Raw genomic sequence first — 25,073 nt, 5'->3', positions numbered from 1 at the left:
ATTAACAGTTAAAATCATAAGATATTTGATCATGGCTGATTTATTATCCCTCTCAACCCCATTCTTCTACTTTCTGCTCGTAACTCTTGATGCTCTTACTAATCAGGGATCTATCAACCTCCACTTTAAATATACCCAACGACTTAGCCTCAACAGCCATCAGTGATAAATTATTCCACAGAGTCACCACTGCCTGACTAAAGAAATTCCTCCTCATCTCTGTTCAAAAGGGATGTCCTTGTATTCTGAGGCTGTGCCTCTGGTCCTAGACTCCTACACTATAGGAAAAAAATCTCTCCATGTCCACTCTTTCAATATTTGATAGGATTCAATGAGATCCCCCCTCATTCTTCTGGACCATTGAGTACAGGCCCAAAGCTACCAAGTGCCCTCATATGTTAACCCATTCATTCCTGGGATCATTCTTATGAACATCCCCTGGACGTTCTCCAATGAAAGCATATCCTTTCTTTGATAAGGGACCCAAAACTGCACATGATACTCTCTCAACAGGTTTGATTAGGCCTATTTAAGTTTAATTTTTAAGGTGCAATTATATTCTCGACTTCTGCTCCATTTTAAAATATAATCCAAAAATGCACATAATAAGACTATAAAATATGGGACAGAATTAGGCTGTCCAGCTCGAGTTTGCACTGCCATTCCATCATGGCTGATTTATTATCCCTCTCAACCTCATTTTCCTGCCTTCACCCCTCAGCCCCGTAACCTTTGACTTACTAATTAAGAATCTATCAACCTCTGCTTAAAGATACCCAATGACTTGGCCTCCACAGAAACATGAACTCCAGTCGGACTCAAACCCACAACTGTTGAATTACTTATCCACACATCAGTAGAATATAAAAATTCAAGAGAGTACTTTGTTCCTCCAATTTCTAGCATGTCCTGCAAAGGTTCAGATAAGAACCATTTGGTTGAAGGTTCTTAACCTGAATTGTTAATTTGCCAATTCTCTTTGAGTGAAGACTGATATACTAATATGTATGTATGTTCTTTAACATTTATTCTTTAACTTTAGATTTCCTACAACCATAGGACTTTTCATTAATATTATTGTAATTTCAGGCATTGTTCATGGATTTTTACTATATGTATGAGCCACACATAGATCTGATCATGAGGAAAAATGAAAGGGAAATTATAAGGGAAGAATGATGACCCTATTTGTAACTTTGATAAGTGCTGCTTTAAGGTCATGGCTTGTTTGAGTGTCAGATGAAAAAGCTGAAAATGTGATCGCAGGAATGATGAAGATGGATTTAGAAAGTGGCAATACGTTTCGAGGGAAAGAAATACTGGTGATGGATCTAATAATTTCAATTATTTCAGAGACTATTGTGTTGAGCAAGAACATGTCAATTATTTGAATGGGCAAGTCAAAAGCACCAGAGGAGAGAGAACAGTTTATAAAATTACTTACCTTGTGGTCCAGCATCTTAGACCACATGACAAACCAAATAATTGGCAGGGTACGTTAGAAATTATTGTGATACATGATAAGCTGTTGTACGAACATTTTAAAAACTTCAGCCACAATTTTTAAACAAAGCAGTGTATGAGTCACATATTATCAATGAATTACAAAGATTTTATTACATATTGTTTTTACAAAACATCAAGTTGAAAAATAAAATATCTCTCCATCTTCAGGTGCAGCCAGACCTGACTGTTTTTTGTATGTCAGATATTTCTCTGTTTTTAAGTTCTCTCACAGGATGAGAGTGATGTTAGCAAAGTCAGAACGTAATACCCATTTCTAAAGTCCCCTCAGAAAAGTTCTTACACTGCTGTGTCCCCAGTGGTCCTGATGAAGCTAAAGGATACCAGGATGATGGTGCAATGACAAGAAAGATGTGGCCCACACTTCCAAGACAGGTGCATAATTGGAAGGAAATTTGAAAGTGATGCAACTCCTGTTAATTCATGGGACTATTTTCAGAGGGTGCATTTGAATCTAATGATCATGAAGGAACAGGAATATATTTCCAGATCATGGAGATACACAACCTGTAAATGTTAGCATTCACTTTTGCCCTCTGCCCTTCTTCTATGTGGTAGAGCCTTGACATGCTCTACTTTGCAGTGCTGAAAATAGTACCAGTTGCCTTCTTCAACCTCTGTTCATTCAGTTACGGCACTTATGGGGCTAGTTTAGTTGAGTTTCTGATCAATGATGACTCACTAAGTAGTAATACTGTTCGAAGTAAGCTGATCAGATTCTTTCTTGTTGCAAATTTACCAGAACTTTAATGCTGCGAATCACAGTATTATTATAACACAACAAGTGATTTGATGCATCAGATCTATACTGACTCCTTGTAGGACCAACAATTTTGTCCTATTACCCCTGCTCTTTGCTCATAGTCGTACAAGTGTTTTTCCTAATGCTCACTTCCCTTCATAGATGCTGCCTGACCTGCTGAGTTCCTCCAGTACTTTATGCATACTGGTCCATGGATTTTTTTTGTATGATTCTACAGGAGAATGTTAAAAATATCATGGACCATACACACATCAAGTGAAGAAGTTGTCAGAAGAGCCCAAGCAGTTAGATCACTCATACCGACAATAAGAGAAATACAACTCGTGTGGACATATCATGCGGAAAGGTGAACTAGAAAAACTCATACTCTCTGGAAAGATCGAGGGGAACAAACCTAGAGGAAGACCTGAGCTTATGTACATCAAAAGCCTAGCCAGGTGGCTACACATCAAGGAAATGGAAGTCATCCAAAAACTGAAGGATAGATCTATATGGATAACCATGGTCACCAACGTCTGCATTGGATATGGTACCTAGACAGACAGACAACCTGAATATAAATTGATTTTAAATTTATTTTAAAACACTGACAAGAACAAAGCATTCTCTCAATTTTTCTCTATAGTACCAGTGCCTAACAACTGTTTAAATCTGGAGTTGGACTGTTGTTTCACCATTCCTTCATCATCCATTTGGAAGCATTAGTACAGAATCTACTTTCTTTCAGAACTAACCAAAATGAAGTGCAAAAATAGGTCCAATATTGTAGGTGTACAAATATAATTCAATAAAATTGTCAAGAAACTTAAAATGACTACACATTGTGAAAAATAAAAAAAACATTTTTGTCATTCTCTATGTAAGCAGGTTTAAAATTGAGCAATCAGTGTAACAGTGGAATGAAGTTACTCTGCCTGGAATTGTATTTTTATATTTGTACACGGAATGCTCCACATTATTAAGAATTACTTTGAGGTTTTCAACAACAGTTTGAAATATCACCTGTGCAATTTTCTCTGTTCCTTGGAAACCATGCTTCTCAAAGTGTTCGGCCAAATTGTTGAAGGTGTGATGTGCCAGGTACTCACAGTTGCTTAGGACAATCAGTAGTCTTTGTTCCTATTGAAGTTAAAAATAATATTTAAGACACTCGCCATGAACATGCATGACCATGCTGTGATTTACTGTATGTCTATAAATCTCCAGCTTTCCTCACTCAAAAATTCTCCAGCTTACCCAGAGCCAATTTACTTTGTATTCAGAAGGAACAAGACTGAACTCAAGAACGTTCGCTCCCACATGGAAGTTCAAGGGCCACCATTTTATTACTTACTGCTAAGAAACAGGTATAAATAGTTAATTTTATCAAGGGAACAACAACACTTGTTTATGTTCCTGAACTGGTGTCCTGACATTTGTATCATTATTATTTCAAGGGATATTTACAGTACCTTGTAAAAGTATTCAACCCCCAACCCTTTGTTCATATAAATGAGTACTACAACCAGGGATTTTGATCAACTTAACAGAGAATTTTTATTTGTCAACTACATGCTCTTTTTCTTCCCTCCACCACCCACAGTACAGCCCAAAAAAAAGAGGGAAAATTGTAAAGCATGAAAAACTAAAAATTCAATAACTGAAATGTCAGTAGTTCAAAAGTACTCATTCCCTTTGCTTGGTACAGGTGTCCCCCACTTTTCGAACATTCGCTTTACGAAACCTCACTGTTACGAAAGATCTACATTAGTTACCTGTTTTCGCTAACAGAAGGTGTTTTCACTGTTACGAAAAAAGGCAGTGCGCAAAAACAAAGCAGCGCGTGCCCCGAGCAGCCACTCTCCCCCGGATTCGGAACTGCATTCTCACCGGCATTGCTTAAATACGTGCCTGTGAGCATCCGTTAGCAAGATGAGTTCTAAGGTATCGGAAAAGCCTGAAAGAGCTTGTAAGGGTGTTACACTTAGCGTAAAACTAGACATAATAAGGCGTTTCGATCGTGGTGAACGAAGTAAAGACAAAGTGAGTTTGGCTTGTGGAAGTTGACGAAGATGTTGAAGAGGTTTTGGCCTCCCATGACCAAGAACTGATAGATGAAGAGCTGATGCAATTGGAAGAGGAAAGGATAACAATTGAAACTGAATGCAGTAGCGAACGGACCGAAAGTGAAGTCGTCCAGGAACTGAATGTGAAGCAACTGCATGAGATTTTCGCTGCAATGATAAAGGTCGACATTAATTTTGAAAGGGTACGTCGGTTTAGGGCATATTTGCAGGATGGTTTGAGTCCTTACAAAGAACTGTATGATCTAAAAATGCACGAGGCTAAGCAGTCAAGCAAGCCTCCCACATCAGCCACAGCAGACGCCGAACCTCGACCTTCGACATCGAGGCAGGCAGACATAGAAGAAGATGACCTGCCTGCCCTGATGGAAACAGACGACGAGATGACACCCCAGTGTCCCACCACCCCAACCCCTGGGCCGCAGACAGATACCAGTCCGCAGAGAATGCAGCAGTAGCTGGGAGGCATCCAGCACATCTTTAAGAAAAAAGCCAAAATAAACAAGTTAATTAATTAGGTGTTGCCCGGCACGTAAATGTCAGCACAGATCAGAGGCGATTGCCGATTGCGTCGCTTCTGATCTGGGTCGACATTTACGTGCCAGGTGGCACCTAATTAATTAGCTTGTTTATTTCGGCTTATTTCTTAAAGATATGCTGAGTGCATTCCAGCTACCGCTGTACCATTGCATGCTTCGTGGATCGGTATCAGTCGGCGGACCGGAAGGTGGGGGCCACTGCATCACCCCAACCTCCGACGACTCAGCCTAACACACCATCATCAGTGTGCTTGATGTCTTCCCTATTCCGGTAAGTGATACTACACTGTACATACATTATTTCTACTTTATATAGGCTGTGTATTTTTAGATGTTATTTGGAATGATTTGGCAGCTTCACAGCTTAAAGGTTACTGGAGAGAGTGTTTTTGTAGTGTTTTTGCCAAGAGCGCTTGCGTGAGATTTTCACTACAGAGAACAGTGTGGCAATGATTGTGGAAAAGTATTTCTACTTTATATAGGCTGTGTATTCATCATATCATTCCTGCTTTTACTATATGTTACTGTTATTTTAGGTTTTATGTATTATTTGGCATGATTTGGTAGGTTATTTTTGGGTCTGCGAACACTCACAAATTTTTCCCATATAAATTAATTGTAATTGCTTCTTCGTTTTACAACATTCCGGCTTACGAACCGTTTCATAGGAACGCTCTACCTTTGGATGGCAGGGGAAACCTGTACTTAGTTGAACCACCTCTTGCAGCTGTTACAGCCAGTATTCATTTTGGATAAGTCTCTATTAGCTCTGCACAACATGATGGAGCGAGATTTGCCCATTCCTCCTTGCAAAATTGCTCAAACTGTGCCAGGTTAGTGAGGAGTGGCGTTGAAGAGCAACCTTGAGGTCTTGCCAGAAGTGTTTGATTGGGTTAAAGTCGATTCTGACTGGGCCACTCAAGGACATAAATTTTCTTCATTTGAAGCCACTCCATGGTTGCTGCGGCAGAGTGATTTGGGTCGTTGTCCTGTTGAAAGACCAACTTTCTCCCCAATTTACCTTTCTGACAGAGGCTAGCAGGTTTTTATCCAGGGATCTCTCTGTATTTAGCAACATTCATCTTCCCATCAATCCTGACCAGATTACCAGTCCCTGCTGCTGAAAAGCATCCCCACAGCATGATGCTACCTCCACCATACTTTATAGTAGGAATGGTGTTAACTGGCTGATGTGCAGAATTAGGTTTATGCCACATGTATCACACAGTGTTGAAGCCATGAAGTTCCACTTTAGTCTCAATCAACTACAAAACCTTCTTCCACATCTTTGCAGCATCTTCTAAGTGATGCTTTGCAAAGTCTTTATAGCAAGGATATGCTTTTTTTTAAGCCATGGCTTCTTCCTTGCCACACTTCCAATAATACCCTTTGAGATTGTGGGGCCATGAACTTCATTTCCAGTTACAGCCACTGACTTCTACAGCTCAGTCAGAACATCTGTTGGGCTCACAGTAGCCTCTCTTAAAAGTGCCATTCTTCTCCGGCGACTAAGTTTACAGGGATGGCCTTATCTATGCAGTGTGCTGTGGTTTCATATTTTTTCCACTTTTTCACAATCAACTGCACTCTCTAAAGTACGTTCAGTACCTATGAGATGGTCTTGTATTCTTCCCGAGATATGTGCTTCTCTATTATCATTTCCCTGACTTCACTTGAATGCTCTTTAGTCTTCATTTTGGTTTGGTCTTTTGACTGTTGGACCTTACAGAGGGAGTTGGTATTTATTCTTATGAAATCTTTGAAAACGGGTGATCCCCCAATTTTCTACATCAACGAATCGGTAAGTTAATATACAGTATTGCACCTGAGGCAAGTTAGCATAATTACAAAATAATTACAAAGTAGATGAATACTTTTTCCAGCCTCGCAATTTTGGTTTTAAATTTTAGTAAATTGTTGACAGTTTTTGGATTTTTTTTTGACTTGACATGATGCACAACGTTTTGTAGATTAGCTCAAAAATCCTACTTCAATATATCTTAAATTTAAAAAAAATGAGAGTAAAAGGTGAAAATATTTGTGGGGCTGAATACTTTTTCAAGGCACTGTAAATCCCACCATGGCAGCAGAAGAATTTAAATCAAGTATTAAACAAAGCCGAATAAGAAACTAATATCAATAGTGACGAACATGACAACACAAGATTATTGAAAAAATCCATCGGACTCACAAATACCTTGAGGGAAGGATATCTGTAATCTAGGTCATTAACCAAGTTCAGCAATCATATAGGAAAAAGGAATAATTAGGAATGAACAATAGGCATTGGCCTACATTTTGTGATGATATAAAAAGTAGAATTTTTATCCTCAACACTGCAGGCTTCAGGTATGTCCAAGGCCTGCGACTAGTTCAGCAAATATTAGTTCGCTTAAAAAGCTTATTAGAAATAAAGTAACTACTTATAATGTTCCCAGTTCAAATTTTAATCAAGTGAGCACACATCAATGGATTCCTAAATAAAATTAAAAAAACATTTCTCGTATCCAATTGTAGGATAGTTCTTTTCATCTCTTTCACAACACTGATTTCTAAAACCAAAGATTTACCTTGCCAACAATTAATGCATTTTTATCCTGTTCACAATTAACTTCAATTGTTGTTTAAGAGCACAGTGGGAAAACTGGTAAGGTTAGCAACTGACAAGTTTTCTTTTCAGAAACTAATTAATACCCTACAATGTTCATACTTAAGCACCCCAACAGGCATACCAATCACAAATAACTACACGTTCTTGCCCACAGCAGCTTACATGAGAGTGAGTGTTGACCACATATCAATAGATAATAGGACATAGAATAGTACAGCACAGTACAGGCCCTTCGGCCCACAATGTTGTGCCAACCCTTAAACCCTGCCTCCCATATAAATCCCCACCTTAAATTCCTCTATATACCTGTATAGTAGTACTTGTTTTGGACAAACTCAGCTTCCTTATCGAGTGGGTTGAAAAGACAATCTTTTTCAAATTTATTCTAACTTGTGACTCAAGGATTCAAGGATGAAACAAAGCATACTGGGTCTTTTGAAAATTTCATTTTTTTAATGTATTATTAATTTAAAACTAAAAACTGCTGGTTGAATGCTTAATAGCATTGATCTTCATTCTCTTTTTCATATCAAGCATGATGCACCTTTTGTCACAAATATCAAAAATGCAAAAGGTTATTCTCAAAGTTAATTTCTTTTCAATTGTCAGATCCATCATAACATTTTGCTTGTCCTGCTACCCATACTTTTCTTTGGGGGCCCTTGGAATTGAGGAAGACTTATTTGCATTCCAGAGTGATAAAGCCTACGTGGAACTCTTCTATAGATGTTAACAGGAGGTGTCTGAAGGGAGAGGAAGGGCAGAGGCAGCTAGGTTGTAGGTGAGGGGATGTCAAGGAGGCTTTGAGCATATTCTTGAATCGTTTCCTCTGTCCACCTGGTAATCTCTTCCTGTAACAGAAATTCAAATAGATTGTCCATTTCAAAAGTCCTGGCCTGCCCAGCATAGCTAAATGAGCGTAATTAGGACACACATCAAAGTTGCTGGTGAACGCAGCAGGCCAGGCAGCATCTGTAGGAAGAGGTGCAGTCGACGTTTCAGGCCTGACAAAGGGTCTCGGCCTGAAACGTCGACTGCACCTCTTTCTACAGATGTTGCCTGGCCTGCTGCGTTCACCAGCAACTTTGATGTGTGTTGCTTGAATTTCCAGCATCTGCAGAATTCCTGTTGTTTTTGTAATTAGGACATCAATGTTGGTGACATTGGGCTGGGGAAGGACACTAACTTCGATTCACATACATATATTTTCAGTGCATTGGGAGATTTTAGCAGAAATATTACAGGTTTCAGAAGCAAAAAGAAGGGCAGGAATAACTACTGCAATACACATAAAATGCTGGAGGAACTCAGCAGGTCAGGCAGCAGCTATGGAAATGAATAAACAATCCAATTTTTGGGCTGAGACCCTTCTTCAGGACTGGAAAGAAAGGGGGAAGATGCCAGAATAAAAAGGTGGGGGGGGGGAGAAGAGAAGGGGAAGGAGGATAGCTAGAAGGTGATAGGTGAAGCCAGGTGGGTAGAACAGGTAAAGTGTAAAGTGCCAGGGAGAAAGTAATCCGATAGGAGAGGAGAGTGGAGACTGGACACGCTGGAGGCAGGAAGCATGTTCCTGCTGATGGGTGAGTCCAGAATCAGAGGTCACAGTTTAAGAATAAGGGGTAGGCCATTTAGAATGGAGTTGAGGAAAAACCTTTTCACCCAGAGAGCGGTGGATATATGGAATGCTCTGCCCCAGAAGGCTGTGGAGGCCAAGTCTCTGGATGCTTTCAAGAAAGAGATGGATAGAGTTCTTAAAGATAGCAGAATCAAAGGTTATGGGGATAAGGCAGGAACTGGATACTGATTGTGGATGATCAGCCATGATCACAGTGAATGGCGGCGCTGACTCAAAGGGCCGAATGGCCTACTCCTGCACCTATTGTCTATTGACTATAGAAGAAAGAGAAGGAGGAGGGAACCCAGGTGGAGGTGATAGGCAGAGGCCAGAGTGAGGAATAGAAGAAGCAGCTAGAAGGGGAAGATTTTTTTTTAAAATCGGAAGGAGAAATTAATATACATGCCATCAGGTTGGAGGCTACCCAGACAGAACATATTGCTCCTCTGCCCTAAGTATGACTACTGCCTGGTAGGCCACAAGTTCTGTACCGGCTGAGATCTTGATCATCAAATACCCTTTGTTTTAAATGACTAATCTCTCCAGTGCTTTGAGGGTGATGATGAGTTTCACAATCAATGTTTTACCTCTTTGGGACAGAGATAATTTTGCAGCATTAATGACCTTTTTCATATCTAGTTATGGAGCTTCCTGTGCTCTTTCTACCCATCAAGTGTTCTTTAGGTTACAGTGGGAATGATGGAGCTTCTAGTCCAAAAATATGTCATGTTCATAATTCATTTAATTTTTGATCTCCTGGATATTCTTGTCAAAGCAGTCCTGGCTTTTCTTGTTGGAAAAACTAATTATCTCTTTAAAGGTGCCAAATGTGATAGACTTTAGAGTAGCCTTATGGCTCCTGCAAAATGAGTCAATGGGTTGTCTGTGACATGGTGTCTTTGCAAGCACTGAAATTGACCTTTTCTTCTAAAGCAGTACTGACGTTTTGGGTCCAGATAAGTGAAAGTAATAGTGCGCATTAAACTATCGTCAGTCAGTTGTTATGACACAGTTAAATGCAAAGATCTTCAAGTCCAGTTTATTGTCATTTCCACAGGCATCGCAAGGTATGGTACAATTAAAAACGTGCTTGCAGCAGCTTCACACACCTAGCTTTGAAACTGTCACCAGGTCAAGCTGTTTCTCTCTGGGATGTGGAGTTGGAGCCTGATTATATTAGTCTCAAAGCCACTGCATTTAATTTTATAATCCTAATAACACCTCATACATACAAATAGTAGCAATAGTGTGGGAAGAATGACCACTTCATTGAAATTTTTTTTTATATGATAAGCAATGATTCCTAAAGAACCTTTAAGATGTGCCTCTGAAAACATCTTTTTAACATATGCCTCCGGTGCTCCTCCCCCCCTTTTCTTTCTTCCATGGCCTTCTATCCTCATTTAACCTTCTCCAGCCTCGTATCTCTTTCACCATTCAACTTGCCAGCCATCTACCTCATCCCTCCCCCTCATGTTTCACCTACCACCTTGTGTTTCTTTCTCCCTCCCCCACCTTTTAATCTACTCATCTTTTTTTCTCCAGTCCTACTGAAGGGTCTCAGCCCGAAATGTTGACTGTACTTTTTTTTCCAGAGAATCTGCCTGGCCTGCAGAGTTCCTCCAGCATTTGCTGTGCGTTGCTTGGATTTCCAGCATCTACATATTTTCTCTTACACATTTTTAATTATTTGCTTTGTCAGTTTACAGCAATCTGAGAACATCATTATCAACACTGAGAAATTAATTAGCAACTCTGCACAAGTTCACAAATAAACTGAATAAACTGGAATGGTACTTACTGGAGTAGGAGTGAAATTTTCATGCAAGCTTCCAAGTAAGTCTGGGGATGAGATATCTAATGGAAGGCTACTGAGACTGGAAAGAAAAAAAACATTGATGTTCTTATTAGAAAATTAATTCAGTTAAAAAAAAAAGTACTCCACTCTTTTTAACCAAACTTCTTTGCTGTTTTAGGAACAGAACAAAAACTGCCGTGACACAAAACTAAATAAAATGTATAGCATAGAAACAATGCACTTGACTCAAACTGGCAAATGCTAATGTTTCAAAGTCTTACTCCACTTCTAAGGAGATGTCTCTTTCATTCCAGGACGAAGGAGAAGTCCCTTTCATTACAGGACAAAGGAGATGTTCATTTCATTCCAGGACAAAGGAGATATTCGTTTCATTCCAGGACAAAGGAAATGTCTTCCTTTTTTAAAGAAAGGGACTTCTCTTCCTCCACCATCAACTCTGCTCTCAAACGCATCTCTCCCATTTCATGCACATCTGCTCTCACCCTGTCCTCCTGCCACCCCACTAGGGATAGGGTTCCCCTTGCCCTCACCTACCACTCCACCAGCCTCCGGGTCCAACATATAATTCTCTGTAACTTCCGCCACCTCCAACGGGATCCCACCACCAAGCACATCTTTCCCTTCCCCACCCTTTCTGCTTTGCGCAGGGATCGCTCCCTACGCGACTCCCTTGTCCATTCGTCCCTCCCATCCCTTCCCACTGATCTCCCTCCCAGCACTTATCCTTGTAAGCGGAACAAGTGCTACACATGCCCTTACACTTCCTCCCTCACTACCATTCAGGGCCTCAGACAGTCCTTCCAGGTGAGGTGACACTTCACCTGTGAGTCGGCTGGTGTGATATACTGCATCCGGTGCTCCTGGTGCGGCCTTCTATATATTGGGGAGACCCGACGCAGACTGGGAGACCGTTTCACTGAACACCTACGCTCTGTCCGCCAGAGAAAGCAGGATCTCCCAGTTGCCACACATCTTAATTCCACGTCCCATTCTCATTCTGATATGTCTATCCATGGCCTCCTTTACTGTCAAGATGAAGCCACACTCAGGTTGGAGGAACAACACCTTATATTCCGTCTGGGTAGCCTCCAACCTGACAGCATGAACATTGACTTTTCCAACTTCCGTTAATGTCCCTCCTCCCATTCTCACGCCATCCTTTATTTATTTATTCAATCATTCATTCATTCCTTTTTTTCCTCTCTCTGTCCCTCTCACAATTACTCCTTCCCTGCTCTCCATTTTCCTCTGGTGCTCCCCTCCCCCATTCTTTCTCCCTAGGCCTCCTGTCCCATAATTCTCTCCCTTCTCCAGCCCTGTATTCCTTTTGTCAATCAACTTCCCAGCTCTTAGCTCTATCCCTCCCCCTCCTGTCTTCTCCTATCATTTCGGATCTCCCACTCCCCCTTTCAAATCTCTTAGTAGCTCTTCTTTCAGTTAGTCCTGACGAAGGGTCTCGGCCTGAAACGTTGACTGTGCTTCTTCCTATGGATGCTGCCTGGCCTGCTGTGTTCCACCAGCATTTTGTGTGTGCTGCTTGAGTTTCCAGCATCTGCAGATTTCCTTGTGTTTGCATCTATTCATTTCTTTATTTTTCATTACTACATTATGCTATCTGCTGTAACTATTCTCTGTGGAAGCAAAGTCTGCTGTTCAAACTCAGGATTGCCAGTAACAGTAATATTTTAAGCAGTCCAAATGAAGAGCCTCGATTTGAAATGACAACTGTCCATTGCAATCTACAGGTGCTGCCTGATTGCTGAGTTCTTCCAGAATTTATTTTATTTTTGTGCCAGACTGCTACTTTTACACTCTCTGGGCTCTCAGTGTTATCCCTGGTTTTGATCAGCTGCTTTGCACTGATTAGGAAGACATACATAACTTTAGGCAAAAAGAGGCATAAAAATTCAACATAGCTCATTCAATGAGTACAGTAATGCACATTAACTAAATCTGAACATTGGTGGATTCCTGAACTGTATGATAAACATTAATCTTATCTATGCACTTCTTTTTATTAAATATCTTTTCCCATCTGTTGGGGTTACTTGAAGGCAAACCAAAACCACCTGAGAGACTGAGTACAAGAATTGACGCTGTATTGACATGTTTCAAAGTAACTGAGCTTCAAGTCAAAAAGAGTACATTCGATCCTTTATTATGAAACCAGCAAAGGTGGATGGTCTTATAACGATTTTAAAAATATTAGATTAACACTAACATAGAAATATAGCGAAATAAGAACTAGTGTAATTAAATGTAATTAAGAAAATAAGCATTCCAATTAACATAATTAGTGGTCAACAAAAAAAAATCATTCCTGCCTCAACCCCTCTCAACTGGACTAAACTAACTAAATCAAAGTGTGAATATGTCACTATTTTCAGTCGCATCTACCATGACCCAGGCCAGGTGAGAAATTACCCATTTTCTTCAAACTAACATCATAGGACAAGAAAATTAGATTTTGGTTTAACGCTTCACTGAAAATCTCCTGGAAAACGGCAAGTACCCAAAACTGTATTGGATTAGGTGGTCAAATTTCAGATTAGATAAATGAAATCTAGTGCTGAAGCTGTCATCATTATGAATCGTTTTCTGCAGAGAATAATATTGAATAGTTCTAGTAAACAAATAATAAGCAAACACTGTTGATATCAATGTAAATTGCAAATGAGGAAATATTGCCAAATATTACATGAATTGATATCTTCATCAACAAAATGCCAAAACACTCACTGCATGCTTTCTTGATCTCCTTCAGCTTTTGTACTCAAGTACTCCAAAGAATCAATAAAAACCTTAAGGAAAAGAAATAGTGTAAGTAACCTTATCTAAATTTATATTTTTCAACTTATAACATGAAATTTATTATCATATGAAAAATTTATAATAAGCGTTTGAGTCTTCTCTACAGAGATTTGGAGATTTGCTATTGCTTATGCTTAACAATACATGGAGTTCCACAGGCATACAATACAGAAACAAATCCTTCAGCCTATCGAGTCTATGCCATCTAGTATCCCTCTGCTCTATTCCCATTCATTTCATTCTTCCCACATTTGAATCAATTCCCTTCCCCAGATTCTTCTACTTTTTAGAAGTGATCGTTCTGTGTATGAGTTTTTTCGAAATGCCTAGCTGCAAAATTAGTATTGAGTCTGCCAGAGCAAAGGCACTCAAAAATATGAACTGGGAATATCATCTGCTAAGCATCCCTTTGCTAACTTTGGGACAAATTAAATAATATGAGCAACTATCAACTGCAAAGATTTTTCTGGTGCAGCTCCTCAGATTCATATTGACTTGAAGGTTTGAAGCAAATCTTGGGCTATTTACTTTTGGGTAATTTCTGCTACACAACAAATTCCTTGCCACTTTCTTCCTCACAAGAACACAGATATCATAATTCTTCACAAACAAGAGGAAATCTGCAGATGCTGGAAATTCAAGCAATACACATAATTTTTCTATTCTTCATACATAAAATTTCCATTCTACTCTCATAAATATACAGTTCAAGAAATACATTGCTTGCATAGATACTGTATTATGTAATATATAATATGCTGAGGAATAATAAAGAAATTCAAAATATGAAATCTACATTTATGTGTAAATCTTAAAATGTGATTCAGTGGTTTAGTAGATAGAGAAACAGACAATTATAAAAGAGCCACTAGACAACGGAGTGACCCGTTGGGGCACCCTTTGAGAGAAGGGTAGTGCAGTCTGATGTGACCAGAATGAACATTAAATTTTCCTGAATGCTATTGGTATCGCTTTGCTTTGGAAACTGAAGCAGAAAACCTCAGTTTATTAAAGAAGAACAACGCATAGCAAAGCAAATATAGCTCCTCCTCATTTAACGAAGGACACTTTTAATGGATTATTTCTGGTTTATCTGCCACCCTTGTGCCTCTCGTTGTCATTCTGGAGATGTGCAGTCCTTTCATTCCCCGTCTGTTCATCTTTTCTGCTGTTTGTTGTTTGTCCCTGATCCTGGAGACGTGCATGCCTCTCCTCCTCTGTCTCTTCTTCTCTCATTTTTTTTTTTGTCCTGACTCTTTGATCCTGGAGTCCTGCAGCCCTGGCCTCATCCAATTCTTGTTCTCCCACTCTCCTTGCCACTTCCCGACGACATTTGGAGTAATCTCTTGACTATAATGTCCCCCTTCCCTTTCTACGCTGCATAACTAGGCTGACCTTTTTTTTTACCCTAATGCTGGATGGAAGATACGAAGCAGTAACACCAAAGGATGCTGATTATTCTTGATGATGTGGTTGGCGCTCTCCTAAATGGATGTGATATAGTCACCACTGTCCTTTGACTGCAACAAAGGGTTTTATGGTGTCTGGAAGTACGTCATTACAATAAGATTTAATTATCTCTTATTGATGGGTGGCAGTTAGATCTGTACCAATCCTGCACATGCTGATGATGATTAGCATAATGTGACCCCTCGAAACAGAGCTGCCCTGCCCTTTTGCTCTGGTAGGTGTCGCTGCTGAGGCTGACCATGCACATGCGTCAGGCTGTCGCGTCCCGATTTCCATGATGACGGATCGGCTCTCAGGTGAAAGGGAGCCTGTTGATTTTTGCAAATGAGCAATTTTATACAAATATATAACCCTGAACTTTGCCTACATTCTATAAGTTAGCACATTTTTATTTGATTTAGCCAAAAAAAGTGCTGCTGTAATGCACCGTTTGAGCTAATTGGAGGTCACCAACAGACAGACAGCATGAAAGTTTTAGTAGTATATAGATACATACTGTACAATATACAAATACCTTTCTACTACCCACCTTCATGATGTTAATGGAAAGCTCAAAGACATGTTGCTGGTTCTTTTCATGCTGAAAAATCTGAAACAAGCAAATGATTACTACTGTGAAATGGGACAATCAAAGAATTGCATAGTGATGTAGTTCCAAAGGAAAGGATTGCAGTAGTGCCTATATGGATTATCAACTCCTGGTGTCCATTTGAAAGCAAAGCCCTCAAACGGCAAACTACCCAAACTTTTATTGCAGTGATTTTTTTCGACCAGTTTAAGCATCCTCCCATAATCAAACAGATTACAAAGCTCAACTACAAAATGCTTAAAAGGCTAATAATTATATTTGCCATTATGCAGTAAAATAAAATTACAATGAGGGCATTCACATGGGATTAAGCAAAAGACAAATAAAATTATAAACTTGGTATAGTAGTTTAAGAAAATATGAAAACGACTTCAACTCCAAACTGATTTCTCTTCCAATGTTAGATCATTAATCATAATAATCACTCTTAAGCTCCTTTCTTCTTGTAGCTCTTGTATATACAATTTACAATATGCTCTGGCAGTCAAAAAGATCTCCACTCCTAGTGGCCCCTCATAACCTTAAAACAGGTGTAAAGTAGCTAAGTGAGTGGGTAAGCACAAGGTCAAGGCAATATAATGTGCAAACATGCAATGTCAACAACTTTGCTGCAAAGAACATCAAAACAAAGTATGTATTTTAACATGGGAGATTTAAAAACTACTGGTTCCAGGAAGATCTTAATGTCTTTGTGCAAGTTAGTATCTGGATGAAGAGTCTAAATGTGGAATACTGGGTACATGTCACTTCCTGCCCAAGGAAGGATATTTTTGTGATGGTGAGGAGTTCTATGAAGATTCATAAAACTGATTGCTGGGATGGCAGGTTTGTTGCATAATGAGATCAAACAGGCTAGGTCTGTAAACATCTGACTTTAAAAGAAAGACAGATGTTTCTTATGAAACATACAAAATTACTAAGTGCAGATGCAAAACTGACATTTCATCTGGACTGAGGTATCTCAAACTGTCCAAATGAGGACTGGGTTTTACATTAGGGGATCAGAGATGGGGAGGTTTAGTAACTTCAAATTCATTGGCGTTATCATATCAGAACATCTATCCTGGGACCAGCAAAAATGTGAAATTGCAAAGGTGGCACTGTAGCACCTCTACTTTTTTTTTGAAATTTGTGCAGATTCAGTATGTTATGTACTGTAAAATGGTGACAAACTTCTACAGATGCACAGTAGATAGTAGCCTGACTGGTTCCATCATAGAAACACTAATGCCCAAGAACAGGAAAGCTTACAAAAAGTGATGGATATAGCTCAGACCATCACAGGTAAAGCTCTCCTACTATTGAGCACATCTGGAAGGAGCACAGCCACAAGAATGCAGCATCCATCATCAAGGACTCCCACCATTCAGGCCATGCTCTTTTCTCACTGCCACCATCAGGAAGGAGGTACAGGAGCCTTCAGTCCACCAGGTTCAGAAACAATTGTTGGCCTTCAATCATTAGGCTTCTGAACCAGTGCGGATAACTTCACTCACTTCAAATCTAAAAGATGCTACAACTATTGACCCGCTTTCAAGAACTTTACAACTCATGCTCTCAGTGTTCGTTATTTATTGATTGATTGTATTTGCACAGTCTTTCTTTTGCACATTGGTTGCTTGTCAGTCTTTGTAATTTTTTTTAAAAAATTGAATCTATTGTACCTCTTTGTTCTACTGCAAGATGAATCTCAAGATAGTATATGGCAACATATATTACCAAATGATAATAAATTTACTTTAAATTTTTAAACTGTGGGTCAGTTTCAAATTAAGAAGTCAGTCATTCCAGACAGTAATAGGAAGAAATTACTTCACCCTAAGGTTGCTGAATCTTTGGAATTCTACACCCAGAATACTGTGGAGGGTCAGTTAATGAGTATATTCAAGACAATGAACAAACATTTTTAAACATTAACAAAATCAAGGGATGTGGGGTTAATACAGGAAAGTGACCATGAATAAATAACAACTATTGTGATTTTATTGAATGGCAGAACAAACACAAAAGTCCTGCTTCTTTCTTATGTTCTTAAGCATGTTGATCCAGTACCTCTTTATTTAATCACCTCAAAATTTACAATAATTCAATAAGGAACAACAGCAGAAAAAGTTAAGCATATGTATCATGATGAATCAATAAGGTAAAAGCAAGACAGTCCATGAGGCTCCCTGAGACAACCTATATCAAGTTTATTTCAATCACTAATTCCCAGAATCTTCCAATTCCTTCAAGCCATAAAATCCATCTTACTTGAGGACTAAGTGACCCATAAACCATCTGACTTTGATAAAAATGAAAAAAGATTATAATTCTCATCGATTTAATTACTGAAAATAGTTTATCTATATTTACTTTATTGAGACTTGTGATTCCATGAAGCCTTGACAGAGTAATATTTTGACTTCCAGTCCATTCATAGTTTGTTTGCTTTCTTTAAACATGGTATAAGCCTGGTTCTTTATATCATTGTGAGAAAGTTTGTTGTTGTTAAATTACTTGTCTTAAATTATGTGAACAAGTTTAGGATCAGATTAAGCCATTCTTTGAGATGGAGAACAATATGACATTCAAAGATAGAATGAAAATAAAAACAGAGCAGCAAGGTATGTTTCCAGATATACTAAAACTCAACAATGAGTGAGGGGAAATTATTTGTCAAAGCTGTAATGTAATGTAAGAAAAAGAGGACTTACACTGGTTTCTCCAGCCTTGCAATCTATGGTTTCTTTGAGAGCTTGTAGGGTTTGCACAACATGGTGCTCAAATTGAGAAGGCTAGAATAAAAAGTACATTACTTTTTAAACTTTCTCAGGGCTTTAAAATCAAAGAGGCAATTATTAATAATTCAGATATCGCATTCCCTTGTGTTCAATAATAACAACATAATAAACTTTTTAAAAAATGCTGTGTAATTATGTTGCATCTCCAGAGCAAGTTCGAAGTGCTTTCCATTTCCAATTCGCAATGCAATTGAACATTTTTTTAAATAATCTGAAATTTGATATTACAATTTTCCCACAAACTGACAAGACTTCTGAAGTAAAATCTTGAAGTTGGTTTAATATACACTTCTATTACACATTAAAATAAACAGAATGAAACATATTTAAATGACAAATTAAAAACAAATGCGAAATGAAAACTTAAAACAACTGTTTTCCATTCTGGCATTCACAGTTACTGAAAATGGGGTTCTATCATTCATCACAGTGGCTAAGATCCAGATTACAATATGATACAGGGCTACTTATACCAAGATTAAAACTCAAATTGACTTATGTTTCATTGGCCTTTTTACAAAACTCACACTATTTGTAAGCTAGGTAACTCTTCCTTCTAATTATTACAGGAAATGTTATGCCTTTTTGTCAACCACTTTGAGTAAAATCTTACATTATTTATGAAAACAAAGCCATTCTTCAAGCAGCTTATTGCGTTATAAAGTTAGAAAACAAAATCAGTCATCAGAGAAACAAGACTGAAACTATTTCACTACTTCAATGTTAGGAACTATAAACAACGAAGGTATCGACAATTGTTTTGAATGTTACAATAAAAATAAAGATTTGGAGGATGTAATTGCCGATAGCATAATATGAAGGCCATCCATTATCTGTAGTAGATGTCTGAACTTTGTTCATTTACAGTCAATCAAAAAAACATGGCAGCATACACTGTATGGATTCCTCTGTCGATAACTAGTAGGAACAAATACACAGTATTATAGTACTGTAGTAGTATTGGTAGTGTTCTAATTTATTCTGCAAATCATTTAAATACATTGTTACTGAGTTAAACAGAAGTTAGTTTTGTTTGATACTTTTTTAACTATTTCCACGAATCTTTTGCTAATTGGGACAGCTGTTTAATTGGGCCAAAATATAATGGTCCTAATATATCCCAATTAAGTGGAATTTATAGAAACTGTATTTATAGACAGCAAATAGTAGAAACCTCATGATAAAGGCTGAATTCCCAAAATATTGGCACATAACTTGTCTCCTCTTTTTCCAGTCCTGATGAAGGGTTTCTACCAAAAACGTTGATCTTTTATTCCCCTCCATAGATGCTGCCTAACTTGCTGTTCCTTCGGCATTTTGTCTGTGTTGCTCAAGTTTCCAGCTTCTGTATCTCACTTTTATGGTCTCAGACCAGTGTTAGTACTAACCAAAGAAGTGATCCCTTCATTGTCAACAATCCAGTCTTCTTTCTCTGCAAGCCTCTTAACATCTAAATAAGAAACAGAAGTTTAGATATAAATACAAAAGGGCACAACAAATGCATCTGAACGGATATCTTCCTTGCAACAAATGAAAAAAAAATGCGTTTTATTTGAGAAGTGAGAATCTATACTTTACAAACATTCTTTATGTGACTCTTATTTCACTGTATTATAAAATAATTGGCTATCTTGCTTTGAGATTTAGGGAACCATTCAGTTACTTTAGTAAATGAACGATTTACTCTATTGAAAGAACGAGGGAATTAACAATGAGTAAAGATCTTCTGTCAAAATGTTTTGGCATTAGAAGACAATACTGCAGACACCATCTGATTTCCTTTATTTTCTGTTGTACTTGAGATCAAATGAATCTACAGCTTTTGATTTTTTAATCACTACCTCAATGACCATAACACTTTCATGTACTTAAAATATTCTGTAGCTCTGTATAGGATCATTAAACAAACAAAAAAAATGGATTGACAACAAGCTGCATAAGAGATTAGGACGGGTGACCAAGATTTGGATTAACAAGGTAACAACTTAAAAAGGTGTGTAAAGGACTCCAATATAGAAAGGATAAAATTATTAACATGAGAGTTTTAACACCAGATGAATTGAAAAAGGGATAGGCAATGGTAATATGAAGAATTCCTTGCGATGTAGAGTACATGAACAAATTCTCAATAAGTTCCAAGGTTACAAACAGGTTCAGCTTCAGAAGCATAATCAGGCTCAGGGATGAAGCTAGTGGCTAGGAGATGGAGATTGAAATCAGAAACAAATACAACAGCTTTGGCCGGTGAATTGTTTATCCATTGCTTTATGTCTAATATGCAGTATGACAAAGCAAGGCCAGTAGCTCTTTTAGATACAGCAGAGTCAACCCCACTAACAAAGCAAGAACTGTGTTCCGAAGAAAATTCAGTCATTAAAACATGCAGAACAAATAAAAAACAATTCAAATCAGTTTCATACCTTGTTCGAGTCTTGACAAGTCCTGACAAACAATTACTTGTATTCTTTGAGCTGCTGAATTAATGGCTTGTTCAAGCTTTTGATTAGAATCAATTCTATTAGGTTTTAGAAAGGGCTAATCTTTTGCTCTAGCATACTTATTTTAAAATGCTAAGTCTATAATCTGCCCCTTTGCCTTTGTGGAATTTCTACCATATTTTTGGAGAAACTAGAAGTAGATAGAACTAGCTCAAAGAAAACAACTTGGCTGGCGAGGATCTGCTCAAGGTAAGTGATGTGTACAAAACCAGATACTTACCATCAGCAGTCTGCTGCAAGGTAACCATGAGACAATGCACTCTCAAATCCAAGATTAGCTCTTGAATTGTTTGCAGGAGATCATTCGGAATTTCCAGTGCTGTCAAAGATTCATAATTAAGCCTGTCATTTAATCAAAAGAAAAAGAATTAGTCGATGTCTTTTAACTTTACAACATATCTACATTCTTATCAAGAAACTTTAAGTAAATATTAGAGTTAACCAGCTCAATTTTCCCCTTCATTCTGAGAAGACTGAGGAGGTAGGAATCAGGATAAATGGAACATAACAGAAAAATATACACAGTGCAGTTGACCATAATATTAGCAGCTAAAAGCATTCTGCTTTTATGAGGAAGGAAAGACCTCAGGAAGAGAGCTGGAAATACATTAGGCCCTTAGATTAAACTACAGGAGAATCTGGGAGAGTCTCAATCTTATAAAACAATGTTTCATACTTCTTAAGAATCAGGTTAAATATCATTCCAATACTAAGCCAGTCAAAATTACCTTTGCTGATATCATGAAAGCAATGCAGGAACATTTAGAACCAAAACCATTGTTAATTGCAGAATGCTTCAGGTTTCATAAATGGAATCAAAAGGAAAGGGTGTCCATTTCAGCGTATGAGATTGTCTGAGCGTTGTCAGTCAGGTGATGTGCTTAATGATACACTGAGAGATCACTTAGTTTGCGAAATCTTACAAGAAAGCATTCAAAATCAGTTCCTAGCTGAAGCACAACTCACATTTAAAGAAGTGGTTGAAATCACTATCAATGGAAACAGCAGCCAGAGACTCAATTGAGTTGTATTCAAGAATGAAAGTGAGTGCGAACAAAATTGCAATTCTGAGCGGAAACCTGCCTGGCCGAACAAATTGTGTTGCCATCGTAGCAGCAGCTCACATACACCAGACCAATGCACATTAAAAAGGCAAAAATGGAGAAAATACAACAAAGTAGACACGTATAAAGAGCATGTCAGACAGACAAAAATAAATATACTGCACAGGGAAGAGAAAAAGATAAAAAGTCAAGTTGCAGTTTCAACAAGAGCACTAATCTGTATGCTGTTGATAAAAAAATCTGATAATGATGAGAGTGAGACAAACTGCATAGCCTTGAGATTTACAATGTAAAAACTAACAATGGACAAGTCCGCAAGAAGGGTCTTGGCACAAAACACTGTTGTTTATTCATTTCCATAGAAGCTGCCTGACTTGCTGAGTTCCTCCAACATTTTGTGTGTGCTGCAATAGACAAGCAATACGGCTTGCACCAGAAGTGAGTGGCAAATTAATTAAAATGATATTGGACACTGGCTCAGCTGTTTGAATCATTCCACAAAACGAGTATGAATAGTAGTTCAAAGTTACTGAACTGAAGCCTGCAGATAGCCAACTAAGAATTTATACTGAAGAAAAGAAAACTCCAATGGGAATGACATTTGTAACAATGAAATACAACAACCAACAAGCTACAATCGGCTTGTATGTGATAAAAACAGAAGAGTCAACATTGTGGGGATGTGACCGGCTGAGCCAACTACAACTTGATTGGAGATCCATCCACAACTTGCATGCCACATTCCTTGTAATAGAGTCAGCTGAAAGTGAATTAAGAAAAATACTAGATGATGCCACAGCCATGTTCAAGGATAGTATTGGAAATCTCAGACATATAGAAACATAGAAAATAGGTGCAGGAGTAGGCCATTCAGCCCTTTGAGCCTGCACCACCATTCAGTATGATCATGGCTGGTCATCCAACTCAGAACCCTGCACCAGCCTTCCCTCCATACCCCCTGATCCCTGTAGCCACAAGGGCCATATCTAACTCCCTCTTAAATATAGCCAATGAACTGGCCTCAAATGTTTCCCGTGGCAGAGAATTCCACAGATTCACCACTCTCTGTGTGAAGAAGTTTTTCCTAATCTCAGTCCTAAAAGGCTTCCCCTTTATCCTCAAACTGTGACCCCTCGTTCTGGACTTCCCCAACATCGGGAACAATCTTCCTGCATCTAGCCTGTCCAATCCCTTTAGGATTTTATATATTTCAATCAGATCCCCCCTCAATCTTCTAAATTCCAACGAGTACAAGCCCAGTTCATCCAGTCTTTCTTCATATGAAAGTCCTGCCATCCCAGGAATCAATCTGGTGAACCTTCTTTGTACTCCCTCTATGGCAAGGATGTCTTTCCTCAGATTAGGGGACCAAAACTGCACACAATACTCCAGGTGTGGTCTCACCAAGGCCTTGTACAACTGCAGTAGTACCTCCCTGCTCCTGTACTCGAATCCTCTTGCTATAAATGCCAGCATACCATTTGCCTTTTTCACCGCCTGCTGTACCTGCATGCCCACTTTCAATGACTGGTGTATAATGACACCCAGGTCTCGTTGCACCTCCCCTTTTCCTAATCGGCCACCATTCAGATAATAATCTGTTTTCCTGTTTTTGCCACCAAAGTGGATAACTTCACATTTATCCACATTAAATTGCATCTGCCATGAATTTGCCCACTCACCTAACTAATTCAAGTCACCCTGCATCCTCTTAGCATCCTCCTCACAGCTAACACTGCCGCCCAGCTTCGTGTCATCCGCAAACTTGGAGATGCTGCATTTAATTCTCTCATCCAGGTCATTTATATTGTAAACAACTGGGGTCCCAGCACTGAGCCTTGTGGTACCCCACTAGTCACTGCCTGCCATTCTGAAAAGGTCCCGTTTATTCCCACTGTTTGCTTCCTGTCTGCCAACCAATTCTCTATCCACATCAATACCTTACCCCCAATACCGTGTGCTTTAAGTTTGCACACTAATCTCCTGTGTGGGACCTTGTCAAAAGCCTTCTGAAAATCCAAATATACCGCATCCACTGGTTCTCCCCTATCCACTCTACTAGTTACATCCTCAAAAAATTCTATGAGATTCGTCAGACATGATTTTCCTTTCACAAATCCATGCTGACTTTGTCCGATGATTTCACCGCTTTCCAAATGTGCTGTTATCACATCTTTGATAACTGACTCTAGCAGTTTCCCCACCACCGATGTTAGGCTAACCGGTCTATAATTCCCTGGTTTCTCTCTCCCTCCTTTTTTAAAAAGTGGGGTTACATTAGCCACCCTCCAATCCTCAGGAACTAGTCCAGAATCTAAAGAGTTTTAAAAAATTATCACTAATGCATCCACTATTTCTTGGGCTGCTTCCTTAAGCACTCTGGGATGCAGACCATCTGGCCCTGGGGATTTATCTGCCTTTAATCCCTTCAATTTACCTAACACCACTTCCCTACTAACATGTATTTCCCTCAGTTCCTCCATCTCACTGGACCCTCTGTCCCCTACTATTTCTGGAAGATTATTTATGTCCTCCTTAGTGAAGACAGAACCAAAGTAATTATTCAATTGGTCTGCTATGTCCTTGCTCCCCATAATCAATTCACCTGTTTCTGTCTGTAGGGGACCTACATTTGTCTTAACCAATCTTTTTCTTTTCACATATCTATAAAAGCTTTTACAGTCAGTTTTTATGTTCCCTGCCAGTTTTCTCTCATAATCTTTTTTCCCCTTCCTAATTAAGCCCTTTATCCTCCTCTGCTGAACTCTGAATTTCTCCCAGTCCTCAGGTGAGCCACTTTTTCTGGCTAATTTGTATGCTTCTTCTTTGGAATTGATACTATCCCTAATTTCCCTTGTCAGCCACGGGTGCACTACCTTCCTTGATTTATTCTTTTGCCAAACTGGGATGAACAGGATGAATAT

At 38.8% G+C, this 25,073-nt stretch overlaps 1 protein-coding gene across 8 annotated transcripts in view; it reads right to left on the bottom strand.

Annotated features, from left to right (window-relative positions):
* The window catches only part of exoc2 (exocyst complex component 2), a 265,236-nt gene that overhangs the window by 67,643 nt on the left and 172,520 nt on the right, over positions 1-25,073 (bottom strand). For all 8 annotated transcript variants that reach the window (XM_072283403.1, XM_072283402.1, XM_072283405.1 and 5 more), the window contains 7 exons: positions 21,306-21,427; positions 19,976-20,037; positions 18,501-18,581; positions 15,745-15,804; positions 13,674-13,735; positions 10,917-10,992; positions 3,290-3,406 (listed from right to left, as the gene is read on the bottom strand). In XM_072283403.1, coding sequence (XP_072139504.1) covers positions 3,290-3,406; positions 10,917-10,992; positions 13,674-13,735; positions 15,745-15,804; positions 18,501-18,581; positions 19,976-20,037; positions 21,306-21,427 — 580 coding nt within the window. The remainder of the gene's footprint in view (positions 1-3,289; positions 3,407-10,916; positions 10,993-13,673; positions 13,736-15,744; positions 15,805-18,500; positions 18,582-19,975; positions 20,038-21,305; positions 21,428-25,073) is intronic.

Source organism: Mobula birostris, chromosome 19, assembly GCF_030028105.1.
Source record: "Mobula birostris isolate sMobBir1 chromosome 19, sMobBir1.hap1, whole genome shotgun sequence".
Taxonomy (NCBI): domain Eukaryota; kingdom Metazoa; phylum Chordata; class Chondrichthyes; order Myliobatiformes; family Myliobatidae; genus Mobula; species Mobula birostris.
Note: the sequence above shows the minus strand (reverse complement) of the source record. Positions and strands in the feature narration are given on the sequence as shown.